The 14,598-nt window shown below is 44.8% G+C and overlaps 1 protein-coding gene across 6 annotated transcripts in view; it reads right to left on the bottom strand.

The window, feature by feature from the left end:
• The window catches only part of TAF1 (TATA-box binding protein associated factor 1), a 150,468-nt gene extending 142,381 nt beyond the window's left edge, over nt 1–8,087 (bottom strand). For 2 of the 6 annotated variants that reach the window (XM_038416405.2, XM_038416408.2), the window contains exons 1-4: nt 7,762–8,087; nt 7,475–7,592; nt 1,930–2,046; nt 413–526 (exon numbers count right to left, since the gene is read on the bottom strand). In XM_038416405.2, the coding sequence (XP_038272333.1) occupies nt 413–526; nt 1,930–2,046; nt 7,475–7,592; nt 7,762–7,887 (475 nt within the window). In that variant the 5' untranslated portion in view covers nt 7,888–8,087. The remainder of the gene's footprint in view (nt 1–412; nt 527–1,929; nt 2,047–7,474; nt 7,593–7,761) is intronic. The other 4 variants (XM_038416406.2, XM_043491527.1, XM_043491528.1 and 1 more) reach the window with 3 other exon arrangements.
• Between the last annotated feature and the right edge of the window lie 6,511 nt (nt 8,088–14,598).

Genomic DNA, 14,598 nt, shown 5'->3' with positions numbered 1-14,598 from the left:
CCTAAGCCTCCATGTTTTATAGTTATTGATTCCTGTTCCAGTTTAGCCTTTCAGTGCATCCCTAGATTACCTCTGCAACTCACAATCCCCGCTGAGAGAAGGCAAAACAGAGAAGCAGGTGAACTTCACAAGTTGGTTTGATTATGAATCTTAACGTTACTGTTGAAAGTGTTATAACATTTTTTACTCTATATTTTATATAAGAGCCAGTTACCCCTAAGCAGCGCTACTTCTTTGCATAATTGGCCTTCAGATCCAGTCTGCAGGATGGATCTTTGACAAGATCCCAAACATGCTACAGTATAAAGCCACTGCATAGAAATGCTTGAATCCTTGATTTGTCACATCCTGTCATCCCAAAACTCCTAGATTCTTCCCAAGTTTCAGATAGAAGATGAGAGTCCTTACTCACCAGCGGCTGTTGCATCTTTTTCATCGTCTCTCTTTACTGGAGGTGGAGGTGGTGGAGGCATCAGCTTAGAATCAATATCTTCGCAGTCGGCATCATAATCATCCTCATCGTCATCTAATCAGTCAAAAGGAGACAATCACCTTCAGAACATGTGACCATACTGGATCAGACCAATGGTCCATTCAGCCCAGTATCCTGTCTCTGGCAGTGGCCAGTGCCAGATGCTTCAGAGGGAATGAACGGAACAGGGCAATCATCAAGTAATCCATTCCGAGTCGTCCAGTCCCAGCTCTGGCACTTGGTGTTTAGGGACATCGGGTACCTGAGGTTGCATCCCTTACCATTTTGGCTAACAGTCGTTGATGGACCTATCTTCCATTAACTTACTTACCTTTATTTAAAAAAATAATAATAATTAAAAAAATCCACTTTCAAGGATACCCTAGTTGTGGTATTGGGGAAGGAGTGTCTGGGTATCTCACCTCCACCCCAAACCACAGAAAGGACCCTGTCTCAGCATTAACTTATTACAAATACCTTTCCAGTTTCTCAAATAGATCACCCAAAGCTGCCCCAACTATGGTTTCCCTGCACTCAACAGCTTACAAAATCAGGGCTTAAAATGTGGATGAGTAGGGGAGCAGGAAAACTGATGAGAGAAACAAGAAAATTCAGGACAGAAACCCTAGATTACTGAAACATTCCTAATTTCCTGCTCCTGACTGACAGGAGAGGAGGTGGAAAGTTCCTTTAGGAGACAGGCAGCAGATTCATCAATTGCACTAGCAATAACACAGGGAAAAAAAACTGCAGACGTTTACAATTCTGTATCCTATAGACAGGGATCTCCTATATTAGTCCTCATTGGAGAAGCATAAAGGCCAGTCTCACCCCTCCTTATAACTTGTGAAAGTCGTGGTAGAACTTGGATGAAGATGCCTGCTCATGAGCAGCTGCCATTAAACAGAATGCTAGGGAAGGGAGATGGGGAGAAACAGAGGAGGGGTGTCATAGGTTCGGATAATCCTCCAAGGGAATGGTCCTTAGCCCCCTCCTGTGACTAACTGATTTCCCCCCAGGAGATAGGTCTGAGACCAGGAATCATGTAACCCTGTGACCTACCCTGTCCTTAGATCAAAGGCCAACCAACAACTCAGTTTACAGGAACACCTGCGAGAATGAGGTAGGATATTGCAGGAGACCCTGGGTCAGGGAAAACAATCTGGTTTATCTATAGAAATTATGATGAGCTGTTTTGCTTCAGAAAAATAAACCCAGCCCCTAAAGAAACGGACTGAAATTTCACCACCCTCGTGTACATTATTTGATGTCCGGGCCATTTGTTTGCCCCATTGGCTTACATGAGGTTTGTGAAACAGGCAAAGAACATGGTAGGAAAACAATGATTACAGAAAGATCACTCTCAACAACAGCAGCAAAAGCCAATCTGCCCCACAGAGATGTACCATTAACTGTTAATCATTTTGTCTATGTGTACTCCTACCACCGCCAATTACCTGGTCTTCGAATTGGCTGAAGGGTGCCCATTGCTTGCCTGTATCTGCGACTCTCATCTTCAGCCACCTCATTAATATCTGAGTAATCAACAGCATCCTCTGTGCTCTTAACCCAGCCTGAGGAGGAAGAAAGACTTGTCATACAACAAAATCATATCCCAACATGTACTCACCACATCTTATCTCATCCCATCTTAGTCTATCCTGACTTCTCCACCCACCTACCCCCTCCTTCCTGCTGTAACTTCTTTCCACCCCCTTCTATACTCTATTTTACTGGAGGAGCAAATACAATCCCTATATTAAGGTTACCCAATGTTTTCTATTCTAAAAAGGTCTGGTCTTTCTTCCCTTGCCCTGCCCCCAAGAGCTCCAACACCTTCATGGTTTGCAGCAAGACTTTGAAATCTGGAAGGTGGATCACTGGGGTCAGGGAAGTGCCAGTCTCATGAAAATCTGTTCAGATTTGGCAGAGTTACAAGCTGCTGAGACAGACCTTTTGACCCAGAGTTAAGTACACCACCTGGGAACCAGACCATGAGTCCTAAATGAATTTTTTCTACTGATGAACGTTCGTAATTCTGTACTTTCACAACTGTATCAAGCAAAGCACCATATCCCATTGGGGGTTACAGAAGCTGGGAATATAACTACTATTGCAAAAACAAATCTTACTGACACATGGCCTCTCAGAAATAACTTATCATATCTTTGTCCTTTGCTATGCTGTCTGTAAAATAAGTCTACTCCTTTATAAATAACTCACTGTTTCATTGTGTTACGTACATGCCTATGAACAGCTTTCTACTGCTGGCAGCTAATGTAATTAGAACTGCAGTCAAGGAGTCTATGCTGCAGTCTGAGTGATGATTCACCCCTGCTGATAACGCATGATGGGGTTTTGCTATAGTTGCAAATAATTTGTTTTCACATTTTTTCCAAAAATAAATTAAATTAAGAATTCTTAAAAGAATGTTAGTGAAGTTGCAAAAGTCAAGCTCATGAAAGTTAAGAAATGCCAGAACTAGGCCTGCTCTCAAAACCTTGATATTGCCCCCTTCTGTATATGCACGATACAGGCTTTAATTACATGATCACTTTTTCCACACAATTCCCTACTCATTTAGCATGCAGGATGGAGGGTGCTCGGGGCACGAACGAGGGCTGTGTAATAAATGATGCTGTGTCAGTAAGACACCAGCTTCACTTGCTCTTGAAGTTGAAAGGGGTATAGAGGATAAGGCAGATGACTAGGAACAGAAAGGACAATCTCCACCCAAAATTGGGTCTGTTACCATTTGTGAGATACCAACCTACTTCAGCGATGAGCAGTACAGAAAAGCCCATAATGAATTTCATAATTCTATATTCAGCAGCATTTGGATAGTGTGCAATAAATAAGCCCCAGAGCCACGTATTGAATGATAGAAAGCAATACTGAACTGCCGCCTCATTCACTGAGCTTTATTCCATCCTGGGGTAATGTGGAACATGTACAGAAAAGAAAAACAAATATCTGATCACGTCATTAAAAATCACCACAATGCTCATGTACAAGAGACAGACTTAAGACTGAACAGGCATCCTTAATTCTGGCATTTCAACTTTCAAACACTTGACTTTGCAACCTTCAGATTCTTTTAACATAAGTTTTTTTGTATTAAACAAAATTAAATCCCAAAAACAGTGAGCGGGGAACTTTACAGATAGGTATAAAGGCAGGGATCCCTGGCCCTATGAGCAGACAATCTACAGACAACATGTATAAAGGCAGTGGAAAGCAATTGGGCAGTGAGATTTACCCAAGTTTACAAAGCTAGGGCAATACCTTAACCTTGAACTACAGCAAATTGTCTAATGATAAGATGAGGTTTGTACAAAAATACCGGCAGGATAGACTCTGGCCCTTATGTTGGAACTATTTCTTTTTTTTTTATTAAAGTTACTGCTGCATTGAGCATCACTCAGTGAGAAAAAGACATTTCAAGCATTCTCAGGACCAGTGCTATTTCTGTCCTTTGTTTATTTATTTGTATTGCAGTAGATTGCAGTACACAATGTTATTTAGCCACATTGGTCCCAGGACACTAGAGAGACAAGGTGGGTGAGGTAACATTTTATTGGACCAATTTCTAGAGAGAGACAAGCTTTCAAGCTTACACAAAGCTCTTCTTCAGGTCTGGGGAACTAACTCAGGTACATCTGCACTACAGCAGTTAGCTCTAGCACTTATGGTGGAGACACTCTAAGCCAGTGGTTCTCAACTGATTACACACTGTGGGCTGCATATGTGGCCCACAATGTGTTCCCTGGGCTGCATGGCAGGGCAGCAGCAGCCCCGACCCTTGCTGCACAGGGAGGCTGGCTGCCAGCCAGCCCGCCCGCCCGACTCGGACTGCAGAGCTTGTGGGGCCAAGTGGCTTCCCCGACCGCCACCACACTGGGCGGGCCAGCAGTCCAGACCCCGACCCCTCCATGTTTCTTGACTTTAGCAAAGCTTTTGACACGGTCTCCCACAGCATTCTTGTCAGCAAGTTAAGGAAGTATGGGCTGGATGAATGCACTATAAGGTGGGTAGAAAGCTGGCTAGATTGTCGGGCTCAACGGGTAGTGATCAATGGCTCCATGTCTAGTTGGCAGCCGGTGTCAAGTGGAGTGCCCCAGGGGTCGGTCCTGGGGCCCGTTTTGTTCAATATCTTCATAAATGATCTGGAGGATGGTGTGGATTGCACTCTCAGCAAATTTGCGGATGATACTAAACTGGGAGGAGTGGTAGATACGCTGGAGGGGAGGGATAGGATACAGAAGGACCTAGACAAATTGGAGGATTGGGCCAAAAGAAATCTAATGAGGTTCAATAAGGATAAATGCAGGGTCCTGCACTTAGGATGGAAGAATCCAATGCACCGCTACAGACTAGGGACCGAATGGCTCGGCAGCAGTTCTGCGGAAAAGGACCTAGGGGTGACAGTGGACGAGAAGCTGGATATGAGTCAGCAGTGTGCCCTTGTTGCCAAGAAGGCCAATGGCATTTTGGGTTGTATAAGTAGGGGCATAGCGAGCAGATCGAGGGACGTGATCGTTCCCCTCTATTCGACACTGGTGAGGCCTCATCTGGAGTACTGTGTCCAGTTTTGGGCCCCACACTACAGGAAGGATGTGGATAAATTGGAAAGAGTACAACGAAGGGCAACAAAAATGATTAGGGGTCTAGAGCACATGACTTATGAGGAGAGGCTGAGGGAGCTGGGATTGTTTAGTCTGCAGAAGAGAAGAATGAGGGGGGATTTGATAGCTGCTTTCAACTACCTGAAAGGGGGTTTCAAAGAGGATGGCTCTAGACTGTTCTCAATGGTAGCAGATGACAGAACGAGGAGTAATGGTCTCAAGTTGCAATGGGGGAGGTTTAGATTGGATATTAGGAAAAACTTTTTCACTAAGAGGGTGGTGAAACACTGGAATGCGTTACCTAGGGAGGTGGTAGAATCTCCTTCCTTAGAGGTTTTTAAGGTCAGGCTTGACAAAGCCCTAGCTGGGATGATTTAACTGGGACTTGGTCCTGCTTTGAGCAGGGGGTTGGACTAGATGACCTTCTGGGGTCCCTTCCAACCCTGATATTCTATGATTCTATGATTCTATGATTCCAGGGCAGCACAGACCTCAACCCCGTCGCAGCAGGGCAGCCCAGACACCCCCATGCTGGGCAGCTGGGAACCTGGGCACACAGACGGACTTTAGAACATAGCTAAGCTGGGCCACAGCTCTGTGCTAATTGGGCCACATGCAGCCGCAGGCTGAGAACTGCTGCTCTAAGCTGATGGGAGAGAGATCTCCCATTGGCTTAATAACGCTTGCCTCCGCAAGAGGCAGTAGCTATGGGCTAGTCTACAATGGCAACGTTAAAGCGCTACTGCAACAGCGTTTTAACGTGGCTTGTGCTGTCGCGGCACAGCATTGGGAGAGAGCTCTCCCAGAGCTCTAAAAAAAACCCACCTCTATGAGAGACGTAGCTCCCAGCGCTGGTGTACAGTTCACACTGGTGCTTTACAGCGCTAAAACTTGCAGCACTCAGGGGCTTGTTTTTTCACATCCCTTTGTGAGAAAGTTGAAGCGCTGTAAAGTGCCAGTGTGGAGAAGCTCTCCCACTGACATAGCACTGTCTACACTGGTGCTTACGTCGGTATAATTTACATTGCTCAGGGGTGTGGATTATTCACATCTCTGAGCGACGTAAGTTATACCAAAGTAACTTGTAGTGTAGACAAGGTTTCAGTGCCATTGCTAAACACAAGGTCTGAACAGTCTGTTTAGCATAAATAGTTAACACATATTTCAAGGTACCACTCGAGGTGAAGTGGCCCATTAATACCCTTCCAGTCATAGGAAGGAAAGGGTGGATAGCAGCTATGTGGGTTACAGACTGTTGTAATAAGCCATAAATCCAGTATCTGTATTCAGTCCATGATTTTTAGTGTCTAGCCAAGTGCCCTGATTCATCTTTTGAAAGTGTTGTGCAGGTTTCCTTTCAGGATTAGAACCAACACGTCAGATTTTCTGTGAAAATCAGTAATCCACTCCCATTGGCACAGTAGTGTCTTCACTAACATGCTATAGCAGCTGTAGCACTGTATGTGAAGACAAACCCTGACTCCCCTGAGTTAGTTTCCCAGATCTGGAAAAAGAGTTCTGTGTAAACTCGAAAGCTTTTCTCTCTCACCAATAGAAGCTGTTGCAATAAAATATGTTACCTCACCCACCTTGTCTCTCCAGAACATTACAGTGGCACCTAGAAACTTCAATTGAGGATCCCAGCCCTATTTTGCACAGCGTATAGCACAACAAGTAATGAAGACAATAGATCAATGGACCAATAAGTTTTACAATTTAAATAAGTCCAAGATGTAACGGTGAAGTGGAGACACACAATAGAGCAGGAAGACAATGTCATAATAAATTGAAACATTAGGTAGCATATATTAGTTAAATAGAGGCCTCCATGCTGGTTTGGTTGTTTTAAAGACTGAACAAGAGACCATAATGAATCACTAAACATGCAAACGCACAATTGTGCGCCACAGTTACCTTCTCAAGTACAATTGTTAGGCTTAAGTATTAATACATTAGTGATGCAAATAGAGCAGTTCATGTCTCATAGTTATTGCCTCCGCCTTCCTGCAGATTGGCAGATATCAAAATGCGACCAGAGTGTCAACAATGAAATTACAGTTTTCGTTTCAGTAAGAAGAGCTAGAAATGCACCGTTACTCTTTAAAGACAAGTTACAGAGTAGCAGCCGTGTTAGTCTGTATTCGCAAAAAGAAAAGGAGGACTTGTGGAACCTTAGAGACTAAGGCATTTATTTGAGCATAAGCTTTCGTGAGCTACAGCTCACTTCATCTTTATGCTCAAATAAATTTGTTAGTCTCTAAGGTGCCACAAGTCCTCCTTTACTCTTTAAAGAAACCCTTCCACGTTACAAAATCTGACTGTCCTGCGGTAGCTACAACCTAGCCAACCCAGACCTGACCGTGTGTTCGGGCCTCACCCTCCTCATCCAGCTGGGCTCCGTCAGTCTCAGCAGCATCCTCCTCGCTGGCTGTGATCTCGGTGATCAGGTTGCCCAGCCCCAAGGCGCCCAAACCGGCTAAATGCTTCTTGGATTCCTGGAAGAGCGGAAGACAGCACCGGCCGTTAGCGGCCCCGCGCCGCGAGGGATGACACCCGGGGAGCACCAGGGCTTCGTTCCCGCCGCAGCGAGAGGGGCCCGGACCCGGCCAGCCGGGGCCTCTGTGGGCAGACGGAGCCCAGCGGCCGCAGGGCCCCGCGCCTCACCTTGTCCAAGACGCTCTCCCCCTCCAGCTGCCCCGCCTCGTTAATGTTCCCGAAGAGGAACCCGGCCAGGGAGAAGGGCCCGGCGCGGCCCCCCTCCGCCTCCTCCTCGCTCTCCGAGTCCGACATCGCTCCCGCCTCGTCCCGGGACGCAACCCGGAAGCAGAACCGAAACACCAGCGCCGCCGGGTCACGCCTGAGGAAAGCACCATAGAGAACGCGCGGCGAGAGCGTCTGCTCGGAGTGGAAGGGCGGGGCCGGCGCTGCCGGGGCGATAGATTCGGCCCAGCGCGCCGCCGACGCCCGGGGGAGACTACGGCAAGGATCGGAGCTCGGTGAGCGATCCACCGGCGGTCGATTTAGCGGGTCTAGTAAAGACCCCCCTCCCCCAACTCGACAGCAGATCGTTCTCCAGTCCACCCCCTGCCCTGCCCCACCCCCAACGAGAAGAGTGTCTTCCGTCGACCCCCCGGTAAGTCGACCTCAGGTACGTCGACTCCAGCTACAGTCACGTAGCTGGTGCTACCCACGGTAGTGTAGACGTACACTGATAGGGCACAGCTTAATGCATGGAGGCATTCAGTGGCAGAGGCCTGGAAAGCATTAAGTGAGTGCAAAGAGCCGAGTCGGGAGGCAATGCTGAGGCTAATGGGGGAGTAAACGGACATGATGAAGCATCTGTTGGAGCTGCAGGAAAGCCAACAAGAGCACAGACCCCTGCTGCATCCATTGTATAACTGCCCGCCCTCCTCCCCAAGTTCCATATTCTCCTCACCCAGATGCCCCAGAATGCGGGGTGGACGTAGCTCCTGGCACCCAGCCACTTCACTCCAGAGGCTAGGCCAAGTAACAGAATGCTGTAATTCAAACAATTTTGATAAGCAATGGGGCTTGTCCTTCGCTCCTGCTGAGCCCCACCCCACCCAGGCTACCTTATCAGTTCTCCTCATTTTTTTTTTTTTAAAGAAAGAAAGAGAAAGAAAGAAAGAAAGAAAGAATGGTTTCAAAACAATAGTTACTTTATTTCCTTTGCCAGCTGTGGTCGAAGGCTGGAGGGCGGTTGGCTTACAGGGAATTAAAGTCAACAAACGGGGCAGGTTTGCAGCAAGGAGAAACACTCACAATTTTCACACTGTAGCCTGACCAGTCATGAAACTGGTTTTCAAAGCCTCTCTGATGTGCAGCGCGCCTAGCTGTGCTCTTCTAATCACCCTGGTGTCTGGCTGCTCAAAATCACCAGGCTATTTACCTCAACCTCCCACCCCGCCATAAATGTCTCCCCCTTACTCTCACAGATATTATGGAGCACACAGCAAGCAGCAACAACAATGTGAATGTTGGTTGTGCTGAGGTCTAACCTAGTCAGCAAACAGCGCCAGCAAGCTTTTAAACGTCCAAAGGCACATTCTGCCACCATTCTACACTTGATCAGCCTATAGTTGAACTGCTCCTTACTACTAGTCAGACTGCCTGCGTACAGCTTCATGAGCCATGGGAGCAAGAGGTAGGCTGGGTCCCCAAGGATAACTATTGGCATTTCAACGTCCCCAGGGTAATTTTCTGGTCTGGGAAGCAAGTCCCTTCTTGCAACTGCTTGAACAGCCCAGAGTTCCTAAAAATGCGAGCGTCATGCACCTTTCCTAGCCATCCCACTTTGATGTTGGTAAAATGTTCCTTGTGATCCACCAGTGCTGGCAGCACTATCAAGAAGTACCCCTTGCAGTTTAGGTACTGGTTGGCAAGGTGGTCCGGTGCCAAGATAGGGATATGCATTCTGTCTATCGCCCCAGCACAGTTAGGGAACCCCTTGCAGCAAAGCCATCAAGTATGGCCTGCACGTTTCCCAGAATCACTACCCTTGATAGCAGAACCTCAGTGATTGCATTGGCTACTTGAATCACAGCAATCCCCACAGTAGACTTGCCCACTCCAAATTGATTCCCAACTGTCCAGTAGCAGTCAGGCGTTGCAAGCTTCCACAGGGCTATCGCTACTCGCTTCTCAACTGTCAGGGCAGCTCTCATCTTGGTATTCCTGCGCTTCAGAGCAGGGAAAAGCAACTCACAAAAGTTCAAGGAAAGTGGCCTTACGCATGCGAAAGTCTCGCAGCCACTGTGAATCATCCCATACCTGCAACACTATGTGGTCCCACCAGTCTGTGCTTATTTGCCAGGCCCAGAATCGGCATTCCACTGTATCAACAAGCCCCACTGCCTCCATGATGTCCCAATTGCCACAGCCATGCTTTCAGGAATCTCTGTGTCCATGCTCTCATCACAATCGTCCTCGTGCTGGCGTCTCTTAACCTGCTTCTGCATATACTCCAGGATAATGCGTGAGGCGTTTACAATGCTCTCAACAGCAGTGCTGAGCTGAGCAGGCTCCATGCTTGCTGTGGTATGGCGTCTGCATGGGTAACCCAAGAAAAAAGGCATGAAACGATTCTGTTGCTTTCACAGAGGGAGGGAAGGGCAACTGATGACATGTACCCAAAACCATCCGCAACAATGTTTTTGCCCCATCAGGCATTGGGAGCTTAACCCAAAATTCCAATGGACAGTGGAGACTGCGGGAACTGTGGGATAGCTACTCGCAGTGCATTGCTCCATAAGTCGATACTAGGCATGGTATTGAGGACACACTCTGCCAACTTAATGCTCTTATTGGGCACATACACAATTGACTGTATAAAATTTATTTTTAAAAAAATAGACTTCTACTCTACCTAATTTCGTAGTGTAGACATACCCTAGGGGTAATACCTACTTACCTCCCAGGGGCATTTTAATTGGAGCTCTCAGGCGATTAAAAATATTAATTGCAATTAATCATGCTGTTCTCCAAAAAATATTTAAATAAGGGGTATTTTATGGCTTTTTTACATTTTCAAATATATTGATTTCAGTCACAACACAGACTACAAAGTGTACAGTGCTCTATTTTGTTACAAATATTTGTACCATAAAAAACAAACATTTTTCAAGTTACCTAATCCAAGTACTATAGTGCAATCTTTTTATCATGAAAGTTAATTCTACATTTGTAAGTTCAAAAATCCTGCATTCAAAAATAAAACAAAGTAAAACTTTAGAGCCTACAAGTCCACTCAGTCCTACTTGTTGTTCAGCCAATAGCTCAGACAAAGAAGTTTGTTTACGTTTGTAGAAGATGATGCTTGCCTGCTTCTTGTTTACAATGTCATCTGAAAGTGAGAACAGGCATTTGCATGGCACTGCTGTAATCAGCGTTGCAAGATATTTACATGCCAGATGCGATAAAAACTCATATGTCCCTTTATGCTTCAACCACCATTCCAGATGACATGCATCCATGCTGATGATGGGTTCTGCTTGATAACGATCCAGAGCAGAGCAGAGCAGACTGACATGTTCATTTTCATCTTCTGAGTTAGATGCCACCAGCAGTTGGTTGATTTTCTCTTTTGGTGATGTGTTCTGTAGTTTCCACATCAGAATGTTGCTCTTTTAAGACATGAAAGCATGCTCCACACCTCATCCATCTCAGATTTTGGAAAGCACTTCAGATTCTTAAATCTTGGGTCAAGTGCTGTAGCTATTTTTAGAAACTTCACATTGGAATCTTCTTTGCATTTTGTCAAATTTGCAGTGAAAGTGTTCTTAAAACGAACAAGATGTGCTGGATCATCATCCGAGACTGCTATAACATGAAATATATGGCAGAATGTGGGTAAAACAGAATAGGAGACATACAGTTCTCCCCGGAGGAGTTCAGTCACAAATTTAATTAATGCGTTTTTTTTAACAAGCATCATCAGCATGGAAGCATGTCCTCTGGAATGATGGCCGAAGCATGAAGAGGCATACGAGTCTTTAGCACATCTGACATGTAAATACCTTGTGACACCAGCTACAACAGTACCATGCGAACGCCTGTTCTCACTTTCAGGTGACATTGTCATTAAGAAGTGGGCAGCATTATCTTCCATAAACGTAAACAAACTTGTTTGCATTAGCAATTGGCTGAACAAGAGGTAGGACTGAGTGTCCTTGTACACTCTAAAGTTTTACGCTGTTTTGTTTTTGAGTACAGTTATTTAACAAAACAAAAAATCTACATTTGTAAGTTGCACTTTCGTGATAAAGAGATTGCACTACAGTTCTTGTATGAGGTGAACTGAAAAATACTTTATTTTTACAGTGCAAATATCAAAATATAAAGTGAGCACTGTACACTTTGTGTTGTAATTGAAATAGATATATTTGAAAATGTAGAAAAACATCCAAAAATATTTAATAAATTTCAACTGGTATTCTATTGTTTAACAGTGGATTAATCACAATTTTTTTTAATCATGATTAATTTTTTTGGAGTTAATCACATGATTTAACTGCAATTAATCGACAGCCCTAATTGCAATATAGCAGTGCTGTGCGTTTGCAATATCAAGCACTCAAAGTTAGAAAATGCAAACAGAGGACACCTTTACATATATGCATGTGATAGTCTTTAATTATACGTTATTTCCACAGGACTCCTGCCTCATTCAGTGCACACCTAGTGAGCAGTAGTCAACATTTAGTTTTATCTTCATTGTTCGAGATGTAGCGCGCGCGCACACACACACCCCCCACCATATTCCCTGCTCTGAAGTAGTTTTAGTTTCCTTCTGAGCTTTCCTATGGCATTTATACTACTAGTAGCTGGCTCTTTCACCAACTCTCAAAAGTACTTTACAAAGGAGGAGATCAACACCTCCTGCTTCATAATCAGAAACTGACTACACTACCACTTTTGTCGGTCAAGGGTGTGGAAAAAAACCAAAACATCCCTGACCAACATAAATTTCTGGTGTGGACAGTGCAGTCAGCAGGAGACACTCTCCTGTCTACATAGCTAACCCCGCTCATTGGGGGTGGTTTAATTATGCCGGCAGGACAGCTCTTTCCTGCTGGCAAAGAGCAGCTACACAGGGGACCTTTACAGCAGGACAGCTGTGCCATTATAAGGTCCGTAGTGTAGACATAGCCTTGTTAACTTATCTTCATAACACTCCTGTGAAGTGAAAGGATGGTATTATCCCCATTTTACAGATGGGAAACTAAAGCATAGTGGATATAATGTTTCTGATAATTTTAGGTTCCTCATATGGGATAACTAGCACCTGATTTAGCACATTACTTTAGCAAAGCTCCCAGTAACTTCAGTTATAGCTCTAAGTTCAGCATTTCTGAAAATCAGCGCTCAAGCTATCCCATCATAGCATTCAGGAAATAATTACAGGTTTCAGAGTAGCAGCCATGTTAGTCTGTATTTGCAAAAAGAAAAGGAGTACTTGTAGCACGTTAGAGACTAACAAATTTATTTGAGCATCAATGCATCCGATGAAGTGAGCTGTAGCTCACGAAAGCTTATGCTCAAATAAATTTGTTAGTCTTTAAGGTGCCACAAGGTCTCCTTTTCTTTTAGGAAGTAATTAGTGACCCCCTGTGAAAAGTTTGGTTTAAATGATTTGCCTAAAATTAGGAACTCTGTATTATAGCAGAGGCAGGAATAAAAATCAGTTTTCCAAGGTGGTATTCAATTGCCTTAACCAGAAGACCATCCATTCCCTTCCTGTGATCCCCTGTCCCAGTACTACAAATAGTACATACCTTCCATCTTCTGCAACAAATGAAGAAGCATTCTACAGGCAACATCCTCCTTTAATACGTAATCCCAATTCATCCCCACAGTAGATTGAGCCTGTGCACTGAATGAATTAGGAGTCACATGGAAAAAATATGTGATCACGTAATTCAAAACTATCAGATACACAAGGTGACCAAATTAAAGTTTTCACCACTCCCATTTCCCTCACCAGCTTCCAGTCTTTCCACACACATTTGGGCTCCCTATTTGTCTCTTTGCCCAATCAGTTCCAGCCTTCCATTTCCTCTCCTGCCCTGACCCAGTCACTCCAAGTTTCCTCCCACTCCCCCAACTCCTTGTCTCAGTCTATTCTTTTCCATCCCCTCTGGTCTCGCTTTTGTCCTCTCTGCCTCCCCTCCTTCCTCCTTTAGTTTGGCTGGGTGACAGGAGTTTCCTGTATTCTCACTGCTCTCAATTCCAGTGTCCAGCCCACTCAAAAGCAGTTGTCAGACTTTCCCTGTAAAGGCTGCTCCTCTTTGAGACTGCACGCTTGGGCTGTCCTGTGCAATCTGGTCACACAACAGCTGTGAAGGGATACAGCATGTCCAGTGAGGACAGAACCTTCAGAGATTTTAGCTACAAAAATCAATTCTGTACTGAGGATGTGCAAACTGCAATTTTTCAAATGCTTATAACTTGGCCAAACATAAGTGGATTTTCACAGGAATGGCAAAAGGCACATCCCTGACACAAAGTCCACCCCTTGCCAAATTTCAAATCTCTGGTCCAAAGCACGGGGACACTGGTCATCAGAATATTTTAACATAAGCAAAACCTTCCCTGCTGCCCTGCCTCATTCTCAAAACAGCTGAACAGTTCTGGCTAAAATTTTCCAAAAAACTTCAGACACCTGGCATACAAAATTTCACACAAAATGGTTACAGGTTGGCAAAACTATAACCAACTGAAAGTCTTAATGTGAAGCGTCAGCTCTAATAGGGAGTGCTATAATAGTTATTCACATGTGGAAACAGGGTTTTAGTGGGAATTATCTTGCATCTTTATAGTAAAGAGACATCAGATTCACACAGTTTACAATCACTAAAACTGGACTGATTAAACTTCTTAATTTGTTCAAAATTTGCTTTGCTGTATTTGAAGTCTCCAGATTTCCACAGAAGAGATTAAGAACAATTGTAATATGAAAATGGAATGAGTGAATAAACCAGC

Source organism: Dermochelys coriacea, chromosome 9, assembly GCF_009764565.3.
Source record: "Dermochelys coriacea isolate rDerCor1 chromosome 9, rDerCor1.pri.v4, whole genome shotgun sequence".
Classification (NCBI taxonomy): domain Eukaryota; kingdom Metazoa; phylum Chordata; order Testudines; family Dermochelyidae; genus Dermochelys; species Dermochelys coriacea.
Note: the sequence above shows the minus strand (reverse complement) of the source record. Positions and strands in the feature narration are given on the sequence as shown.